A 21,440-nucleotide genomic window follows, 5' to 3' on the forward strand; every position below is an offset into this window, starting at 1 on the left:
TTAAGTACGATAATAACAATAGTTATGAAATAGTTTTTTATTTTGTTTATTGTGTTTTGTTTACAATTTCGTGTAATTAAATTAGCTGAAGCTCAGCACTAATAAGTTGTTTGTGTCGCCACAATAGTCTGATGGCATTGTTTTTTACACGATTAAATTATTGTAAATTAATATTATTACTTTATAAATTTATTTAAATATAGAGTAAAAGACGAATAAAAACTTTTTATTGTTACTTTAGAAAAGTATTTCCGCATTTTATTACTCGTAAAAGAAACCGGTAAATCTTAAATAATTGTTAAAAATAGTTAATCGATTGAGATTTTCGATTTGAACATTTTAAGATTAAAATTTACCCTTATGATGTAGGTTGTCTCTTAACGGAAATCGATACGTTAATTTGTGTTCTGTCGTTCTTATGTTGAAATGAATGTAAAGCGCTTGAATTACAATAAGAAAAAATGCCCAAGTCCCTTTCACAGAGAGTGATGATGTTAATCGTACGACCAACCCCTGTAGCGAATATTGAAAGTAATGCATGTCAGGCTGAATTTTGGTGGGCTTGGTATACCGAGCAACAGTTTACCCGAGTCTGTAGTAAAAGAAACGACCAGGAAACTTCTTAGTTACTTGCTTTTCCTGGTATTCCTGCTGCGGAATGGCCTTTTTATAAAATAAAATTATTACGCGCTGAAATATTTTTTTATTACTAACAAATTTTATTTAAAACGCCGATCGGTTAAAAAAAAATTGTACGAATGTCTCAGAATAAATTTTTATATTTCAGCTTATTTAAAATTTTTCCAGATTCTATAACGTTTGTTTGTTTTTTTTCAGTTCGTAGATTGTTGATGAAAGGTGTTAGCCCAGATTCTACCAATGAGGATGGTTTAACAGCGTTACATCAGGTAAATAGATTGTTCAGTCGTTTACCTAAAATTATGTAATCGTTAATTCTACACGCTAAAATTTTGTGTAATTAGCAAAGCTTAGTACTTTCGAGTAGTTCTTTCATCGTTAATGTAAAATTTTTATAAAATAACACGATTACAAAAAACGTAGTAATTTTATGTTTAATCGTCCTAGTTGATATTGTCGTTAATTAAAATTCTTTATTAATGTCGTGGAATATGACGGAATGATTTAAACTTTAAAATAAAATATATAATATTAGTTGCACATATATAATTAGTCGTAACAATTTAGCTGACTTGGCCGCTTTATTAATCGCAAAATCATTTGTTTATGAATCGTTGAAAATGTTTACGTACTGTAAAATTTATTTTTCGTTATTATTAGTTTTATTTATTTCTGCGATTCCAGAAACGTTATATTATTTTTACGCTGATGAGATGGCTTCTTGAAATCGCTACATTTTGATCAGGGTTATTTTCTCTTTTTATGCCGTGTCTGGTGTTTAGCAGTTATAAAAAAATTTATATTTAATATTACAATCTTTATACGGCATTTAATAAATCTGAAATATAACAATATTTCTGGGAATACAACAGCATTCTGTAGCTTTAGAGTTGTTACACTTTATATTCAACGTTCAAAACAATTGTATGTTTCGGTAAGATGGAGAATAGTTTCAAGACCGCTTAGATGTGTAGTAATCCTTCTTGAAAGAATATGTTATTCTTTTGAATTTTATTTTCTGTTGTCTGACAACGTATTCACATAGTCCATACGATCCTGCCTTTTCACTAAACACGATGCGTTGTAGTTCATCGTCTCATTTTTATACGAACCACCATCTCAATCTGAAGTGTTTTGTACCCTTTTAATACTAGCCCGTTTACTTTATCTGTCTTTCGTTGTATTTTATTTTATTTTATTTCCGCTTATAATATTATAATTACGCGCATCGCTTCATTTTGTTTATACTTTTTTTATATTAAATTGCATTTTTCTTAATAGCCGTTCGACGATATTTTTTTCGATCGGAATCAGCCTCTGATCGGAAACGACGTGACTATCAAACTGCACAGTCAATGCGGTAAGTTTTGGCTGCTGAGTCCTCCCGCGGCAATACATGGAATCCGGGAGAAAGTCTTCGAGAAATCTTTTACTCCAAACAATAGAAGAGACCAAGACATCCTAATGCGGCTGAGGATCGAGCACACAAAGCATACTCGCATACATCTATTTAGCTCTCCTCTACAGAACTGTGAGGTGTGCAATGTAAATCGGTCTGTAACCCGCTTACTCCTACATCGCCCGATGTTCAGGACTATTCATCGTCGATTAAACCTGGAAAGCGACCTGTTCTCTTTAATAGCGGGACGAAGAACTCGATTTAGCGGTTTTGCTTACGCGAGATCCCTTACAGAATACTGTGTGCATAGTGAAAATATTCTAGTCGGTCATTCTTGTTTTCAGTATTTGTTATCTAATGTTTGGTATTTATTGCCCGATAACTTATGAACGGTTACTTTTATTTTGCTAATGCCTCTTATTGTTTATGCGACTATATAAACCGGCGTTTCTGAATCTGGGGATCACGGTCGTATGAAAGGGGAGTTGTAAAATTAGCCTACAAGTAAACAATAATGAAATCATTTTACGAGAGAAAAAAAATTATTATAAACGTTTTACTTATTAATTTATAAGTACATACCGACCGTGTACGTAATATAAGCGACAGGTACATAATGTAAGGTTCCTGTACCGGTATTTAATAATGCAAAATTGTAAGTCGACAGAAAATTTCAACTTAACTTCCCGCAGGATCCAAGCGATTGGATCCCGAAAGAGGATTATGAACATTGAAATTCCCCGCAAAAGTGATAGGGGGGGGCAATTGTTCCGCTAGGTTGTGTAAATCTTCTTCTCTCCAATTTAACTTAAACAGATATACATCGCATAATGTCGCGTTTACTAAGCGGTATATTCGTATACCTACCGCTTGTAAATCAGTGAGTAGATGAACTTCTTCGAACTCCTCCTCTTGATCTGCGATTAGGTGCTTGATCGAGCTTAACTATGTTGTAACCTTTTAAGCGCATAAAGGATTTCGCTCTCTCACTAGCAGCCGTAACTCACTCAAATTCGACAAACATCCATTAATGTTCCTGCTAGATCGACTCGTTTGCACAGACCATTTTGCACATAAAGTTTAATCGCTTAGATTTTCCCTTAGGGCAACCGTTTTTAAATATTTTCTCCATTCTTCGCACAGCTTCTACCTCTGAAGATAAGGTGTCCGCAGCCTCGGAGATATTGCCTTCTACCATCTCTTCATCCCCCTCTGATGCCACCGATGGTGGTGGGTAGGATGTTTTGCGGCCGGCATCCGATGATACCGACCCAGATCGAGCGGGCAGCATTACATCTAAGTCCATCCTTGATGGACTCCCCAAGGTTAATGTTGGGGCGGCTATGATGCTCGCCCTCTCTTTTGTAAGTCTCTATTCCTTTTTCTTGTACCTCTTTTCTCTCGGTCACTTTCTCATTATCTTTCCGATTTACCTGATTTTAGACTTTTTCTATCTGAACTTCGACTTGTCTCAGATTAAATTGCGGTTTTTAAAGTTTTCCTGATTTTCTTTCGGCTATTACTGGCCGTAGGTTTTTGCTTTCGTCGATTAGTCTTTCCTTTAATTACGTCTTGAACTTTTGGTGCCGGCGTAGAACTACTTTCTTTGATCGGTCGCATCCTAAGTTTCTCGTTGAGAATCCTTTCGACCGTATTCGCTAGGGCTAATACTAGCTCAGATATGACGTCTTTTGGCTTGATTGAAGTTACAGGAACAGCTGCAACCTGAGCATATGACGTTGACTTAGGCATTCTGCTGTGAACTATCTTCTTTGCCTCAAAGTAGCTGACCTTTTACATGGTCTTTACCTCTTGGATGGCTACTTCTTCTTTGTACATCGGGCGATTCCGCGATCTTGCTGAGCGATGCCCATGACAATTCACACAGACGGGTGGATCCTTGCACGCTTCATGTGGGTGCAGTGGAAATCCACAAGAGCAAACCTCCGAAACACCGTGTGTCCAAACCTCCGAGTGTACTGTCGTGTATCCAAACCTTTGACATCCGAAACACCTCAGTGGAGTCGGAATGAACGGACACACTTCAAGTCTGTGGAAACCACGCTGTATCTTTTCCGGACGTTGTGGTTTGTTGAAGGTGAGGACGTGCAACGCGGAGGGTACAACTTCTCCGTTGCGTCGAGTATTCAGTCGTCTACACGCTACAACACCCTGTTCGAAAATTTCTTCTTTAGAGCAGCTTAATAAGTCTGTGCACACGATTACTCCCTTAGAGGTATTCAAAGTGCCACGAGATGTAACCTTAACATACATTACGCCGATCTTCTTAGTTTTAAGAAGTCCCGTAGACTCTAAATCATTGACAGTTTCGGCGAACAGACTAACAGCTGTCTTTCTAGCCTCCTTGACTGGTCCTCGTGATTCTACGCGAAATCACGAAAGGACTGACTTTTGTGAAATCTCTTTCACTTCTTCGTACAACCAAATACTTCGGTATCACTGACTCACTCTTCGGCTGAAACTTAGTTCCATCCGACTTTTCCTTATTACTAACATCGAAACTTTTCCTTCGCTTCGGGTCTGAAACCAAAGGTTCTCCAAGACGAGGGGTTTTGTGCGGAACCTCTGCCACATAATGCGGAAATAGATTTTTCCACAAAAATCTTTTTTTGCCAGTCAGTATGTCGTAAGGTGCGGAGAGACGGTTGGGCGTGCCCTGGATCGTAGATCCTGCCTGGGTTTCCCAGTCAGCCGCCTCCCACAAATTTAACCCGGACCGGGGGGTCAGGTACTACCTGACCCACGATACCGACATCCCAGGGCTTGCACGTAGCAGTAAGGGCTCCGATACCCTTACCCTAGGACAATCCCCGCCAAGGGCCGAAGTGACTGACACACGCTAGACAGCCTAAGACTTCGGAAGAGGAAGCTTACAGCAGCCCACCCTCAACCCAGCTGCACAACCGAGAAGAGGAATGAGCACTCCCCGTCCGCACTCCATCCAACGTCGGCAAAACAGGTGACGGTCATGCCTCTCACCCTCGCTGCAAGCACCAAAACCGAGAAGCACAACCGCAATCATCTCGGATAGCTCGGGACTGCCAATCTCGTACTCCAAAAGGAGTTCCTGAGGAAAACCATTGCCCCGTTGGCCCACATAAGATCAGGTACCGAAGTAACATGTCGTTGCCCGCCCCGGATGTGTGCATAGATGTTGTTGCATGAACGTGGGGTTGGATTTAGCCGGAGAATTATTTTTTATTTATTTATTTTTTTAAGTTTTAGGGGCATCGACTGCTGCGGTCATTAGCCCCTTCTTCAACTAAAAAGAAAAACGTGTTACTCCCTCCCGGTAAAAAAAAAACGCTAGCGACATAGCTAGCGTTGACAGGTGACATAGTCAAGGACTAGTCTTGTCAAAAAGAGCATCTAAAAAACTGGTCAGTGGCTAATGAAAACCTCGAAAACACAACATAAAAAGGGTGTAAAAGCTCGTGTTATTTGAAAATTGTTTCTCAAAACAGAAACTAGGCTGTGATGAAAAATAAAAAAAGTATTACAAGGGTGTAAAGGGCCCTTGCCATATAACATCACACACAAAACACTTATATTAACACCTCAAAAATCTATATCAATAAAAAATTAAAAAATACATTTAATTATAAAATTCTCGATTGAGATATCTGATCTTTCTCTTGCTTAAATCTATCGTCTTGGTTTCCCTTTAGGCCATCCTTTTTCTTTTTCCACTTTACTGAAGGCCTAGATATCCCAATTCTGTGGAGTCTCATACATCCGAGATCGATCCTTCAGTTTCTCCGGTGGAAAACGCGGAGGATCTCCTGCTGCCGGTATCGGATGACACCGGCTTCATTGGCCCAGCCAGAAGCACATCACAGTTGAGACTGGATATACTCAATGCAAGAACGTGTGGGGCGGCCGAGTGTCTCGCCCTCTTAACTAAAGGCCTCTGTAATTTCGGAGACTCCACTGTAGTTTTCCTTGAATCTTCCCATTCTTAGATTGGTATTTCCGGTTTCGCAGGTCCCGGAGTTGGGATTTGTGCAATCTGAACTTTAGTTTCAGGTTCCTTCATGTTTGTTTGAATTTGTGTCGCCTTTGAATTAGTCTCAGGTTTATTTTTCGGTGAAGCAAGACATTGTTGTTTTGACAAGTCTGCCTTTGTTTTAGACGACTTTGGGCTGCTGTCCCTAAATGTTCGGTTTTTTAATTTCTGATCAGTTATTCTTTCAACCAATGTTGTTAAGACTGGCGCCAGTTCTGTTATCACGTCCTTAGGTTTGACAGTGACTGCAGGAGCAGCACCCTGTGCATAAGTCGTGGCCTTTGGCGTTCTGCTATGCATGATTTTCCTAGCTTCAAAATAACTGTCCTAAACGGTCTTTACTTCCTTCCTGAGTGTAATTTCTTCCTTATATTTTTGACAATTCCTTGATTTTGGGCCATGTTGTCAATTACAGTTTACACATATCGGCAGGTCCCTGCACGGATCATCTGGGTGCAACTGGTTGCCAGACGTGCAAATCTGTTTCCTCGTGCATCTCACAGCCTTGTGTCCAATTTTTTTATGAACGGACACACATCAAGCCTATGAAAACCTACCTTTATTTTCTCTGGACATTTAGGTCTATTATATGTTAACATGTGTGACACGGAGAGTAAGACTTCTCCGTTTCATCGAGTGTTTAGCCATTGACATGCAATGACTCCCTATCCATAAAATTCATCAACAATTTTATCTTCAGTACAGTTAAGCAAATTTCTGCACACAACTACTTTAGGGATATTTAGAGTACCGTGTGGTAGAACCTCAACATCAGTAAGTCGTCCAATCTTCTTTGCTTTTAATAATTGAGATGACTGTAAGTCGTTAACGGTTTCAACAAATAATCCCATCGCAGTCTTCCGTGTATCTTTAACCAATCCTCCAGCCACTTTGGTGATGCCACACGCTATCACAAAGGGGCTGATCTTAGAAAAGTCACCATCCTTTTTCTTTATTATTAAATACTTAGGAATAGGTCCTCCACTCGTAGGTCGAAGCTTGGTTCGATCCTTCTTTTCTAGAATTATAAACTCTTCCTCATCACTAAACTCAACACTCTTCCTCCTCTTCGCTACCAAAGAAAGAGGTTCTCCAAAACATGAACCCTCTGCCGCGGAATTATTATTATTGTTTTGAATGGTATGCTTTTAGAAACTTAAATGAAGGCATCAGATGCACATGTTGCATTTTAAAATTAACTGATGTTCTGCAGCCCCTTCGCTTCTTTTATACTGTTGTGAACATGACATGTTCAGACATATCATATACAAGGTGTGGCTATTAAATAACAAGACTAATGTTGTAAAATATTTTATTTTAAATTTATATGTATTTAGTTATTATGCCCTTCAATATACACCTCCTGTATCTCTACAAAATGGAGTCTACGCTCCATGTGAATTTTCCATTGTTCGAAACAGTTCTGGAAGTTTTCTGTGAGTTCTTTCATGATGTGTGCCGCTTTTTCTTTCATAACTTCAACAGTCTGAAATCTTGTTCCGTTTAATGCAGATTTGACCTTGGGGAACACATAAAAGTTACTTGGTGCCAGGTCAGGTGAGTAAGGCGGATGGTCTAACACTGGGGATGTTATACTTGGCTAGAAACATTTTGATAATGCAGTGTGAGCCAGTACATTGTACTGATGAAACATTCAATGACTTGTTCTTCCACAATTCAGGTCATTTTTTTCTTATTTTTTCTTGGAGTTGAGCAAGGACCTCAAGATTGTAATGCTGATTAATAGTTTTACCTTCAAGAACCCAGTGAAGGTACACAATCTCATGAATATCAAAGAAAACAATCGTTATCACTTTGAATTTTGATTTGCTAATTCAAGCTTTTTTAGCTTTCTGTGAAGTTGGGGGCCTTCCAATGCACGGATTGACACTTATCTTTGACACTAGTCATGGATTGACTAGTTTCTAAATCATAAGTGAAAAACCAAGGTTCAACACATGTTGTCACTTATTCCAAAAAGTTTGAGTCATTTTCAGTGGCATTCAAAGTGTCAGAACAAACATTTTTCACGAGCTTCTTTTTGCTCGATTGTAAAAATTTTAGGCACCATTTATGTGCACACTCTTTGCATGTTAAAATTGTTATGTAAAATTTGTCTTATGCATTCTTTGTCAATTCCTACAGTTTCAGTAATCATATGAATAGTTATATGAATAGTTATATAGTTAATATGAATAGTTCCAAGTTTCATGAAATCTCACAATTCTTTGCTGTAATAAAACACATCATTTTTTTCGGTAAAACAAAAAACAGATGTTATCCAAATGAAGACCACAGCCAGACTAATATGTCTACAGAAACTGGAATGGCAAATCGAAAGAGAAGGCTTCATGCTGTACAGCTGTCGGTCATATGAATTTGACGCATGCACAGTTCTTCTGTATTAGTCTCATTATTTAATAACCACACCTCCTACATGTTTGAACGCGACCCTCACAGCGAACATTATGCAAGCAGACCAAATTATAAGCAGTATGTTCACATGAAGTTGGAACTTGTAAATTTTTTTTGTTTATATACTTCTTACATGCATCACTATCAATGCAGCTAAATAGATTTAACTAAGTTTCATTGGGTTGGGATTCATTATATATGTTTTTTTACTTTTTTTGCGGTTGTGAAGCTAATATCACTGATCTAAACAAACAATGAAAAAAAAATATATTTTTGTAAGAGATATTTAAAGAGAATTCCATGTTTTGACAACAGTATTTCCAAGAATACTTTGAAAGTTTTGGAAATTAAGAAAACACAGATGATGAAGATGCACTAGTAGAAAAATTAACTATTTCAAAGAGTTGAAACTAAAAGAACCTAAACAAAAGACTTCTTTCAAGACTATATAATGTATAATAACCAGTTGTTTTTATGGAAGTATATAACCAGTTGTGGAAAAACATACGATGACAAAATGTTAGCCTCTCTACTCCCCATTTAATGTTGTTGTATACTTAGCTACACAATCTCAGATTAAAAAGAAAGTAAAGTGACCAGCAGTGAAACAGTATTCATTTCTTTGCCAATTATATCAAATTGATACAGCACAACTGATGCTATCCCAAATTTATTGCACTCTTGCTTGGTTTTATGTGATTCCTGATAAAAAGAGAGGACTTATTTTTAATTTTAAAAAAAAGAATAGAATTTAAAAAATAATGATTTGGCATAAAATTTGATGTAAAAAAAAAATATGTAAATATGCAAGAAAAGATGGCATCTTAGTCTGAAATGAATAAAAATAATTAAGATAACTTTAATAAAGTTAAAACAAGGACTGCCAGTTGTGAAGAAAAAAAATGCTTCTCTTGAAAATGATTTTTCAGTGACACATCTTTTATCCACCCCACCCACTTCTTTGTTGATTAAAAATGTTATTTGATTGTCTCTTACTTTAACTGTTTTCTTACTATTTCTAACTCAACAATGAAGAGCAAAGTAATATTATGTATTTATTGAAAAAAAAAAAATCACTTAATTTAATTTTAAATAAGAGAAAATATTCTGAATATTCTGAAACACTTAAGGTAATTACTTTAAAATAGTATAATAGGGCTCTTTTTTGTGATCTGAAGTATTAGGCAAAAATGGTAACGTTACCTGGAAGTAGATATTTTTCTTTCTTTTTTCTTTTTTTTTTTTTAGAGTAATAGATATTTTTATTTTCAACTGTAGTGCATTCATCGACATACAAATATTAGAATTGTAATATAATTAAATTTTTAGTAATGTTAGAAATTTTAATTTTCTAAATATCAGACTAAATGATTCATATTTGTGAATAAAACAGCCCATTTTTATATCCTAAAAAATTATGTAATAATTTTTTGAAGGAAATCCAACGTATATTGCAGATAAATAATATATGTAGCCATAACTAAAATTAAATAAGATAATATGTTTATCAAAAATTATTACCACAAAAATATAAAAGAATTTCACCACGTAAATGTCAGGTAAAACTGTGAATTGTTTAAATTCACTAATATTCCTAATTTATACTACATATTTAATATATTAACTTGACGGATTTCATGGGTTAGAATTGTTTTTTTTTTTTTTTTTAGTGATATAAACTTATTATATTGACTTGTTTGAATTGAGGAGGTTAGATTTTGTAATTATCACAAACAACAAAATTGGTTAAACTGAATTCCAGTTTCTAAACAAACTTTATTTTATTATATTGAAATAAAATAAATAATTAATCTTAATTAATTATTAATCTTATTGCATTACACCAAATGTCATTGAAAAATATAACATGAAGAGCAGAAATTAAAAAATGGACACTTATCTTCTCGTGAAGAACATGTGCAACAAAAATTCCTATCATATAACTCAAAGGAATAACCTAAGTAAAGAAAAAAATTCTTAGAAAAATGTACAAACCAAAATATGAAGATGGAATTTACAAATTAAAATGTGAAAAAGAAATTTACAAAGATACAGAAAAAAATTGCAGATTTAATCAAAAAAGATTAAGATTTATGTACATTTTTTCAGAATGAACAACAAATTGACAAAATAAATATTTGATTTTTACAAAAACAGAACCACAGAGACTCACAGTTTAAAGAAATGTATAAAGATTTAAAAACATTGTACATCTCTAAAGATTTAATTGAAGACAGAAGAATTTAGAAAATTGATACAATAATCTAAATCTCCAGAAAGAAAAAAAAAAGTTACATACCTGAATTGATGAACCGAAGGAAGGAAACAACGATTGAGCGAAAGAATCAAAGATTTTTTAGAAAAAAAAGAAGTTCAAATTATGTAAATGCAATCCTTAGTGGTTGGAATGAAACATAAAAAAAAATATATATTATTTAAATGAATGTACTAGAAATATTGCACGGTAGAAGTAGTTCACTAAAAAGCAAAACAAAAGAAGAAGGATCTATATTTAGACTAGATAATTAGTACTTATGAAAGTAAGTAAAAATAAAATTACTTAGTGGAACAGAGTTTTGTGTATGTAATAGTTCCACAATATGACTGCTCTTACATCAGAGTCATTCTTCCTTGATAAAGATGGTCTTGACGAGCAGAATGGAAATTGTTAATTTATTTTTTTTTTTATGTATTGTATAACACTTAATTTTAATTTAATGGAATTATTATTTATGTTTATTTATAAATCAGTAAATACATATAATTATGTGTAATTATTTTATCATTAAAAGGTAAAAAAAAATTATCTAGGCAAGATATACTTAATTATATATGTAGCATGGTTTTTCTGTCTTTTTTACTTCCTTGTACGAAGTAAAGGAAGTATTATGATTGCGAAAAATTTCAGATTTCAACAGAAATATCCATTTTGATCATCCCTGAATCCATTTTGACTAGTTTCAGCATGACATCTGTACGTACGTTTTTATGTATGTACGTATGTATCTTGCATAACTCAAAAACAATTAGTCATAGTATGTTGAAATTTTGGATTTGGGACTGTTGTAACATCTAGTTCTGCACCTCTCCTTTTGATTGCAATTGACTGAACCAAAAGTGTCCAAAAAAAGCCCAAAATCCAAAAAACAAATTTGGATTTTGGACTTTTTCTTAACTGCAATAATTAGCCCTCATTGAGAGCATTACAATGACAGGTTTTATTTAGATCTTTCAGTCATAAAATGTTTATTAGATTCATTAATTATATTAAACACTGTTTTCTGATTGTTACTTTCATGTTAACGTAGGTTAATTTTGTTTTCTTGTGTTTCCCAGTGTTGTATTGATGATAATGAAGAAATGATGAAACTTTTATTAGAGTTTGGTGCAAATGTAAATGCTGAAGATAGTGAAAAATGGACACCATTACATGCTGCAGCTACATGTGGGCATTTACATTTAGTTAAATATTTAATCGCCAGGTAAACGATGTTTGTTTTGCCAAACTGGTAATTTGTGTACATATCTATGTGTTGCGTTGTATTGCTTTATTCCACACTCGCATTACTATTACATAGAACTATGTTTAATGTTATATATTTATGCGCCACACATTTTTAATTGCTAAGCCTTTGAAATAGTACATAAAATTTTACAACTTGTTTGTTTAGAGATAGAAATACTAATAGCTTGTAGAAAGTATTAATACTTTATATTTCTTTATTCAGTATCTCTGATGCTATTGTCCAAAATTATACTTCTTGGTGTATATTTGTATCAGCATCTTATCTTAATGGCTAAACCTATGAAGTAATAGAAAAAAATTTATGATTTGCTTATCTGGAAATAAAAAAAATTGCTGTATAATTAGGTCACTTTAGTTAAATTTGTCATCTATTTCAGGGGTCAGCAACACGGAGCCCTCAGGTGCCATGGCACCCTTGATGAGATTTTTGTATGCCCTCACTATATTACACACCTACTAACCCCACTAACCATATCAGCATCATGTGTATATAAGACAACATAATTGCGCAAGCTCAGTGTCAGCAATAGCAATCAAGGTCAAACAGACTTCCTACTTAGCACTTAGGAATATTCTCGCTTGATAAATCTGCTAGTATGTTACCGTATTCTGGTGCTATATATTTTAAGTGTTATTATTATTGACTATATTTTATTATTTACTTATTCGTAACCATATCATGCAAGATAGTCGCACTTTTCACTATCAAATACGTATCGTATTGGTTAAACAGATTTTATAAATAACCCGTCAGGCAAATGTATCTGCTTATTGTGTAATAATACTGTGATGCTCCCAATAACTTTTGAATTTATTCTGCACCTTTACTGACAAAAAGGTTGCCGACTTCTGATCTTATCTTATTATATTTTCAATCTCTAGGATTACCTTTTAGTTAACAGTAATTTTAAACATGTAGGATGATAGTTCTAGAGTGGATTAAACTGTACACTTAAAACTGTGTACTTGAAACCTACATCTTAAAATTTTGGCTTAATACTTTTCTTTATTATTTTTAACTACAACTGTAAATTCCTTTAATTTTTAACTATACCAAATTTCAGTTTAGTGCATTTCATTTATGTTTGAGAAAGATGAAAAAGAGAAATCTAACACAAGTTAAAGTAGCTGACAGCCTTCTGCATGTATCATTTACCTTCCAATATAACTAGCCATCAGCAGCAAAAAGAAAAATTAAGAAACCAACTTCTTAATAGATAGTTTAATTGATGTTGCATTAGTATTAAAAATATATTTGTCTAATTTAATAATATGGGATACACTCCATTACTCATTTTCAATGAGCTGAAGGATTCTGCCGATAATCAAGTACACTGTATATTTGAATCGGTTCCAAACATAAACGAAACAGACTTTCTTATACCTTCTCTACTTAATATAGTCTGTTTTACATTTATGTCTATAATTATTTTTCTCATAGAAAGGGTGTACAATGTTTAAGTAAATGAATAGTGCATTAAAGTTGGACTTGCAATCTAAGGTTAAATGTTTAAAGTATTCTCTAGTCAAGGACAGAGTAAAGTATGTGTGTATACTTATTGGTATTACAGTTCACCTAAATTGAATAATAAAAAAAAATGTATTATTTTTATCAGGCAAAGCAAATCACATTTTATCAGTTATTAGGAAAAAATAATAAAAAGAAAGGTAAAATGCTGTATAATATTAATGATATACTATTTATTCAAGTAAGAGATACATTACAAGCAGAATTGTCGTCTTATCTAAAATAATCAGTGTGGTGATTTAATGCATAATAAATTGCATTTAAGCTTTCTAAATTATTATTTGGTATACTTATTATTTACAAAAATGATTTTATAAAACGTGCTGAGGTTAGTTTAAAAAAGCGTTTAATTAATACTAGAATGTAAAAACTTTTTCTTACTTTTCCATGATGTATTTGTTCGTTAATAGAATGCAAATTAAATGATTTTTTCTATTTTATTGTTAGTAGTTTAGAAATGGAATTTTCATGTAACAAAGGAACAGGGAAATGATTAAGAAAGTATATGTTTCTACTCTATAATTGTAGAACTAATTGCATATTCTTTACTACCGTATTTTATTAGGGTTATGTTTATTCATGACTTAACCTTATCTCTATTTGAGAGCATTTTTGTAGTTTATATATTTTGCATTTTCAAAACATAAATTATTATTTTATAAATAATCAAAGAAAGTAGTACTCATTCAGTTAAAACTTGCTAGTATATTAACTTAATACTTTTTTCTAACAAAATAATTTAATTTCATTGTATGACACTTTGAATACAACCAATGAATTTCACTTGATTTATATTGGTTTATGTTTATATTATTGTATCAGTAAAAATTAAATGTTTATTTGTAAGGAAGTTTTTGAAAAACTATATTTTTTTTTTAATTGTACTCATGAAAAAACTTATAAACTGAAAGTTGAGTTTGACAGGGGTTGTTTTTTTTTTAGTCATACAGTATATTTTTAAATAATTAATAATAAGCATTAACTAAAAATAAGTAAGTTGATAAAGTATTAAAATTTACTTAAACTATTAAAACAATAGATAGTCAAAAGTAACTATTCCAGTAGTCTTCCTTAACTTTCTTCCATTAGTAGTCTCTCAGTTGTTTCTCTCTGTTTTTATATTTATCAAGGTACAGGTTTCTGACCCTTTATATTTCTTGTAATCATCGCTTTTTCATATATTTAGGCTAATTCACATTTTAATTAAACAAAAAGAAAAGAAGACTAAGCTTTTTAAAAAAAATTATATTTTTAAAAAGACTTCTCAAAGAATTTAAAAAAAGAATATATTTTTTCAGTTATATTATGGAGTTTAATTTTTTAAAGTTATATACAGATTAGGGATTAGTAATTTCTTATTAGTTGTTAGTTTTCAATTTGGACCAATTTCAATGAGTCAAATTCTAAAGAAGATTTAGATTAATGATATTTTTCACTACTACCCCAATTTTTAAGTCTTTTCCTTTTTTTAATTTTAATATGATTTAAACTGGTTTTAAGTATAAATTTAAATTATATTGGATAAACTGAAACAATATCTAAAATATTGGTTCATCGGTTTGGGCCTGAACTGCAGTAATTTGAGTATCATCTTTAATACTGCTACTACTAGCACCATTATTACTGTTGCTTATTGTTGTAAGTTGTTAATTTTTCTTGCTTCATTGTAATATAATTTAATTATTTGTAGTTGTGTAATTATAAAATGCCTTATTTTATTAAGAAAAGGGTTGTGCTACATCTTATGTGCGTTCTGGATCCTTTCAAGAAATGCATTAAAAATTTCTGAGCACAGTATCACATCAAAGAATAGCATACACAATTTGGTTAAAAATTATATACAACAGGGTTGGTTTCAAATGCAAAACAAAATAGGTGACCTTCAATTAGGTTCCCAGGGGCTGTAGTCTGTAATTAAACAAAAATTTCTGCCAGTCTAAAAAAATAAATTATAATTACAAACCGGTGTAAAATACAATTCTTGCAGTAAGATTCTTCATGATTTAAATTTGAAACCGTACTAGCAAATTAAGTTTTGTGCAGTGTAACAACTATGCAACAAATTAAGAAAACAGATAAATGAAAACGTCTTAATTATTGCGACTGACTTCTCGAAAACATTCTCAATGGACAGATAGACCTGATGCTGAATTTCATGTTAGATGAAGTATGGTGTGACTTATCTGGGCATTTTATTTCATATAACACCAGGTTTCAGATGACTGAGTGGCTAAATCCTCACTGGATGTCTGTATCACTGAAAAATCCAAAATCCAGTGAGAACTTGTTTTTACTAAAAATTAGGATCTGTTTATTGTTAATATCAGATCTTTAATTTATTGCAATAATCTAATAATTAAAAAAAATTGGTGATTAAGTAATGTATCTTAAATAAATCAGCATAATTCATTTGTTTTTGTCAAATTAACAAAGGATTTCTTCTTTTTATACAGTGGTGCCAACTTACTTGCAGTTAATGCTGATGGTAATATGGCATATGATATTTGTGAAGATGAAGCAGCTTTAGAACATATTGAAAGTGAAATGGCAAGGCGAGGTGTTACACAAGAATTAATTGATGAAACTAGGGCTGCTACTGAAACCCAGATGTTACATGACCTTCAACATTGTGCAAATCTTGGAGAAGATTTAGAACCGGTTGATGAAAATGGCGCTACTCCTGTAAGTGGTGTCATATTGTACTTATTACAAATGAAATTATGTGCCATTAAAATTATTATATGTGTGTTGCATAAAAAACTTGTTACATCATTTATCTTTAGCCTGTGATATTTGGAAATTCATTTCTCTTGTTAAACTTTGTTCATTAAATTCTTCACATATCTTGGTTTTTCAGTTGTTCCCTCTGTGTTTTCCTTGGCCATTCTATCCCACTCTTACCAACTGTTCTGTAGTCCCAGATAATCATTGCAATCCTAGTCCTATCCATCCTATCTAAATGACTCATCCACCCCTGACTATAATTTGCAATCATATTTTCAATACTGCCAGCTCCCAACTGTTCTCATATTGTAGTACTTCTGATATGATCGTTCATTGAAACTTCCAGTACTCTACATAAAAATCTCATTTCCATAGCTTCAATTCTACAATTTTGATTTGATGTAAGAATCCGTATCTCAGATTCATACAACATTGATACAGCTTGGTTTTATTATTGTTTCCTTTTTTGCTTTACCAACCAATGTCCTTTGGATAGTACCCAGCAGCATCTGAAATTTATGCAGCTTATTATCTACTTCATCTGATTTAAAGAAGGACAAATGACAGCCCAGATAATTAAATGTCATTACCTATTCTAATATCTCATTATTAATGACTGTCTTTGTTCGTAAGGGTTTCTCACATATGAAGCCCCAAACCTTTGTTTTGTTAATAGATATTTCCAAATTGTAACCACAAGTATGGATTGCAACCTAAAAACTGCCAATTGCAAATTTGCCTCTGAATTTGCTAAAACCACTTTGTCACCAGCAAACAGCATTATGTCCGTAGGGAAGCCACTGATCATAAAATAGCGTTTTAGAACTTCTTCCCAATCTTATATTACATTTGTCAGTGTAAAAATTAAATAATTTAGGTGATAATGGACACCCTTGTATGACTCCTTCGTCTATTTCCTGCATTCTTCCAGTAACTTGCTCACTCAGCTTTACACAAATGCAGGTATTATAACACAGACTGAATTATCCTTATCAAATATCCAGGAACACCTTTCTTTTTTAAAACTTACCGCAGCTTCATTTGAGACACCTTGTCAAAAGCTTTTGTGTAGTCAATGAAAGCCACAAATGTTGGAATATTGAATTTGCGATGTTTCTCAATCAGCTGTCCCAATGCAAGATTTTGTCCTCTGCGAAATCCATGCTGTCCCTCTCCTAATTTTACTTTCACAATATTCTGTAATCTGTTCACTACTATTTTAGCAAAGACTTTTTATCCAGTATTCAGCAAGTTTATTCTCCTATAATTATCACTATCTTGCCTATTACTCCTCTTAAAAAACAGGAACTATCGGAGATTCAGCCCAAGAGTTCAATACACTTCCCAACTTCCAGCATAATTCAACCATACTTCCTCTGATATCAGATTAACTTGTACGGTATCTCTGTTACCAGAGTTCAACTGATTTAAAATTTTATATGCTTTCCCCTACCTTCCATGTACATCATGTTCAGTATCACTCACAAATCGCTCAGTCCTTGTCTTTTCTATTTCCATATTTCCTTCTTCACGACAACCAATTTCCTGTTGTATACGCTATCATTTTTGGGAGTTCTGTTCTGTAAATACTTTAAGCAGCTTTTTTATTTTGTATAAGAGTAGCTATCTTCCCCTTCTTCCACTTCCCCAAAACTTCTGAAGCTGCCTTTAATAAAATACATCTGTCATCTCTTCCCACTCTTTATTAATATTACTATTACTTGGCGTAAACTGAAGGAATTCATCTAATCTCCTCTTGTAATGATCGCTAATACTTAGATCTTCAAGTAAATTAACTCTTAATGTTTCTTCAGAAATCAGTTGTCTTTCCTGTGGCTTTTTCCATCTACATGGTACTGCAATTTTAGATTGTAAAAGAAAGTGATCGATTGCAGATCATATCCGTGATAAACTCTAGTATCTTGAATGAACGTAAATAGTTTATAATTCACTATTACATAAGCAATAATCTAGCTACTCCCTCATGTGCTGCCCGTGTGTATTCATGGATATCCTTATGTGGAAAGAAAGTATTCACGATTTTAAAAGAATTCATCGATGCAAAATCTATAAGACCCTGCCCATTAACATTTAAAGTCACTTCTCCTTGTTTTTCCATGACTCCTTGCACCACTTTGTTACCTACCGTGGCATTAAAATCATCTGCAATTATGAGATAATCATGGGAATTCAACTTATCAATTGCTGACTGTAGGACATTATAAAACTCCTCCATTTCATTCTTCTTCCCTTCCACTGGTGCATAATCCCCAAAAATCATTAAAAATTGCTTTCCTATTTTTAGACGAACATTAACAATTCACTCATTAATAAAAGTTTAGGAGTCAATATTTTGTTTAAGTTTTATGCTTATCACAATGGCAACCCCTACTACAGCCCATTTATCTACACCTACTCCACTATACAATTATATAAACTCTCCGATTTCTTTATAGCATTTCTGTTTCTTTTTTGCCTTGCTTATTTTGTTTCGCTTATTGCAGTAATAAGCGAGGCAAAAAAGAAACAGATATATATATTTACTTATTTTATTAGATCAACCAAAGTTCAGAATAAATAAATTAGGATGACTTACCTTATTCCATATGCAAGAGCGCTTTTGCGATTTACTCGCATCATTAGCTGCATTATATATTCATCTCAAATTACATTACAAACTTCATAAAATATAATAACATATTATGAATTTATTTATTTTATGTAAAATTTAAAACCTTTAATCTTTCTATTTATTTTTTTTAATTTATAGGATAGTAAAATAAATTCACTTAAATGGACAACATACATAATTGCTTTACTTAAAAATTATTTTTATTTGATTTTAATTTTAATTTTTGACTTTTAATTTTAATTTTATTTCATGTCTTGACATCATATTTTTACGTATGTAAACATTTTTACAACTTAATTTTAATTTAATTTTTGATGTTAATTTTAATTTTTTTCATATTTTTAAATTTTGTTTTAATTTTTAATTTAACTGAATAGGTTTTAAATTTTAAATAACATAAATAAATGCATGATATGTTATTATATTTTATGAAGTTTGTAATGTAATTTGAGATGAATAAATAATGCAGCTGATTATACCAGTAAATCGGGAAAGTGCTCCTGCACATATAGTGGAATAAGGTAAGTCATCCTACTTTATTTATTCTGTACTTTGGTTGATCTAGTAAAATAAATATCAGGTGTGTAAATATGAAACAGAATTTTTGTATAGAAAATACACGTTTATTGTATGAAAATGAAAAAAATATTTTATTCAAAATATTGTCCATCACGAGCTATAAATTTTTCCCATCTCTCTGACAATTTATGAATGCGACGTCAAAAAAACTGTTGCTTTTTTGAGGTAAACTAGCCATCGAGCCATTTTCGTACATTTTCATAAGAAATGAAGCGTTGCTCAGCAAGTGCATGTCCCATCGATGTAAATAAATAGTAGTCAGACAGAGCTAAGTCTGTTGAGTAAGCCGCATGCGTAAGTATTTCCCAACTGAACGTCACAATCGTTTCCTTGACCAGTTTTGCTGTGTGTGATAATGGATTATCATGAAGCAAAATCACTTTATGTTCTTTTTATCTTCTTACTTTATCTATCTTTTTTTATATTCTGGTCGTTTTTCATGCAATGCTTGATTCAAATCGATCATTTGTTGTCGGTAACATGCAGTACCTGGTTTCACCAGATTTTAGTAGCTCATAATAGATCACACCCTTCTGATCCCACCAAACACAAAGCATTATCTGCTTTCCATAGCGATTTGGCCTTGAAATCGATGTTTGTTTGCCTGGAGTTACCCATGATCTTTTACGCTTAGCATTCTTGAAATATATCCACTTTTCATCACCTGTCACAATTTGATGGAGAAATGAATTTCTTTTGTACCTGGCGAGCAGCATTTCGCAAGTGGTTTTTTGGTTTTCTTGCTGTCTTTCATTCAGTTCATGTGGAACCCATTTTCCCATCTTCTGGATCTTTCCCTTGGCTTACAAACGTATGGAGACAGCTTCTTATTACAGTCAATTGATCTGCAAGTTGTTATTGCATTTGAGCGTCATCCTCATCTAACAATGTTTAACTGTCAAAATCGTCACTTTTGAATTTTTTTTTTTAAACCATGTAAAGTATTGTGATTTACCAATAGCATGCTTCAATAGTAAGCTTCAACAAGCATTCAATGTGATTCTGCAGCAGTTTTCTTTAAATGGAAACAGAAAATCAATGCTGTCCGTAAATCGTAGTTTGTAGGTATCAAATTTGACATGTTCAACGCTAATTATGCTGTTGTATGAAATTTGTATTGTTGTGAGTTAAAAATCTTTGTCAACTGTCAAAATAAAAAAATGACACCAATGATGCGGTTTGACAGTAACTACACTGACAGCTAGGGCCATCCATGGGTAAATTCCGGTTTCATATTTACACACCTGGTATATTTGTATATAGTACAGAGGAGTATGATTCTTAAAAGAATTGATTTCAAAAAAATATATATTGTATACTTACAAAATGTCATGCAAAGTAATAAGTCCTGCCACCTTGTAATTTCATTCCACTACAACTAACAGTCCCTGTGCCTCTCATTTTTTATCAATCACAGTTGTTATGTCAGGTGCACTTGCTATGTTGCTGCATCAAAACAACATGCAGTGATTTTTAACAGCAGAAAAAATGAATAATAGTGACATTTCTCATCGTCTATAAGACATTTACGGTTTTGAAATTGTTGATAGCTATGTACTACAATGAGATGACATGGACGAAAACATTTGTTTGTCAGAAACTGGTAAGGCAAATATTGAAGATGAACCTTGGAGCGGTTAAGCAGTTCTGTCAGTGATGAGAAGCATAAAAAGGAGGTGAATGAATTGATTCAAAATGACCTTCACATCATACAACACACCATTCAGATAAGCTTATCGAAAGAACAAGTAGGACACGTTACTGCACAATTAAATCACTGTAAAATCTGTTCATGGAGGGTACTACACAAACTCGCAGAAAAGAACGAACAATGAAAGGAATGTCGAACAGCTTTTGAAACATTATCAAGACAATGGAGGTGTCTTCCTTTTCAATATTGTGAAGGGAGATGAAACATTGAGATCAGAGCATGGAATACTGGCACTAAGGTTCCCCATAATTAAAAATACC

General features: G+C 33.0%; 1 protein-coding gene across 1 annotated transcript in view; it reads left to right on the forward strand.

Moving 5' to 3' along the window:
- MYPT-75D (Myosin phosphatase targeting subunit 75D) overlaps positions 1-21,440 on the forward strand; it is a 117,718-nt gene that overhangs the window by 81,438 nt on the left and 14,840 nt on the right. Inside the window, exons 3-5 of the mRNA XM_075369069.1 lie at positions 838-908; positions 11,817-11,962; positions 15,988-16,216. Coding sequence (XP_075225184.1) covers positions 838-908; positions 11,817-11,962; positions 15,988-16,216 — 446 coding nt within the window. The remainder of the gene's footprint in view (positions 1-837; positions 909-11,816; positions 11,963-15,987; positions 16,217-21,440) is intronic.

This window comes from Lycorma delicatula, chromosome 6, assembly GCF_047948215.1.
Source record: "Lycorma delicatula isolate Av1 chromosome 6, ASM4794821v1, whole genome shotgun sequence".
Classification (NCBI taxonomy): domain Eukaryota; kingdom Metazoa; phylum Arthropoda; class Insecta; order Hemiptera; family Fulgoridae; genus Lycorma; species Lycorma delicatula.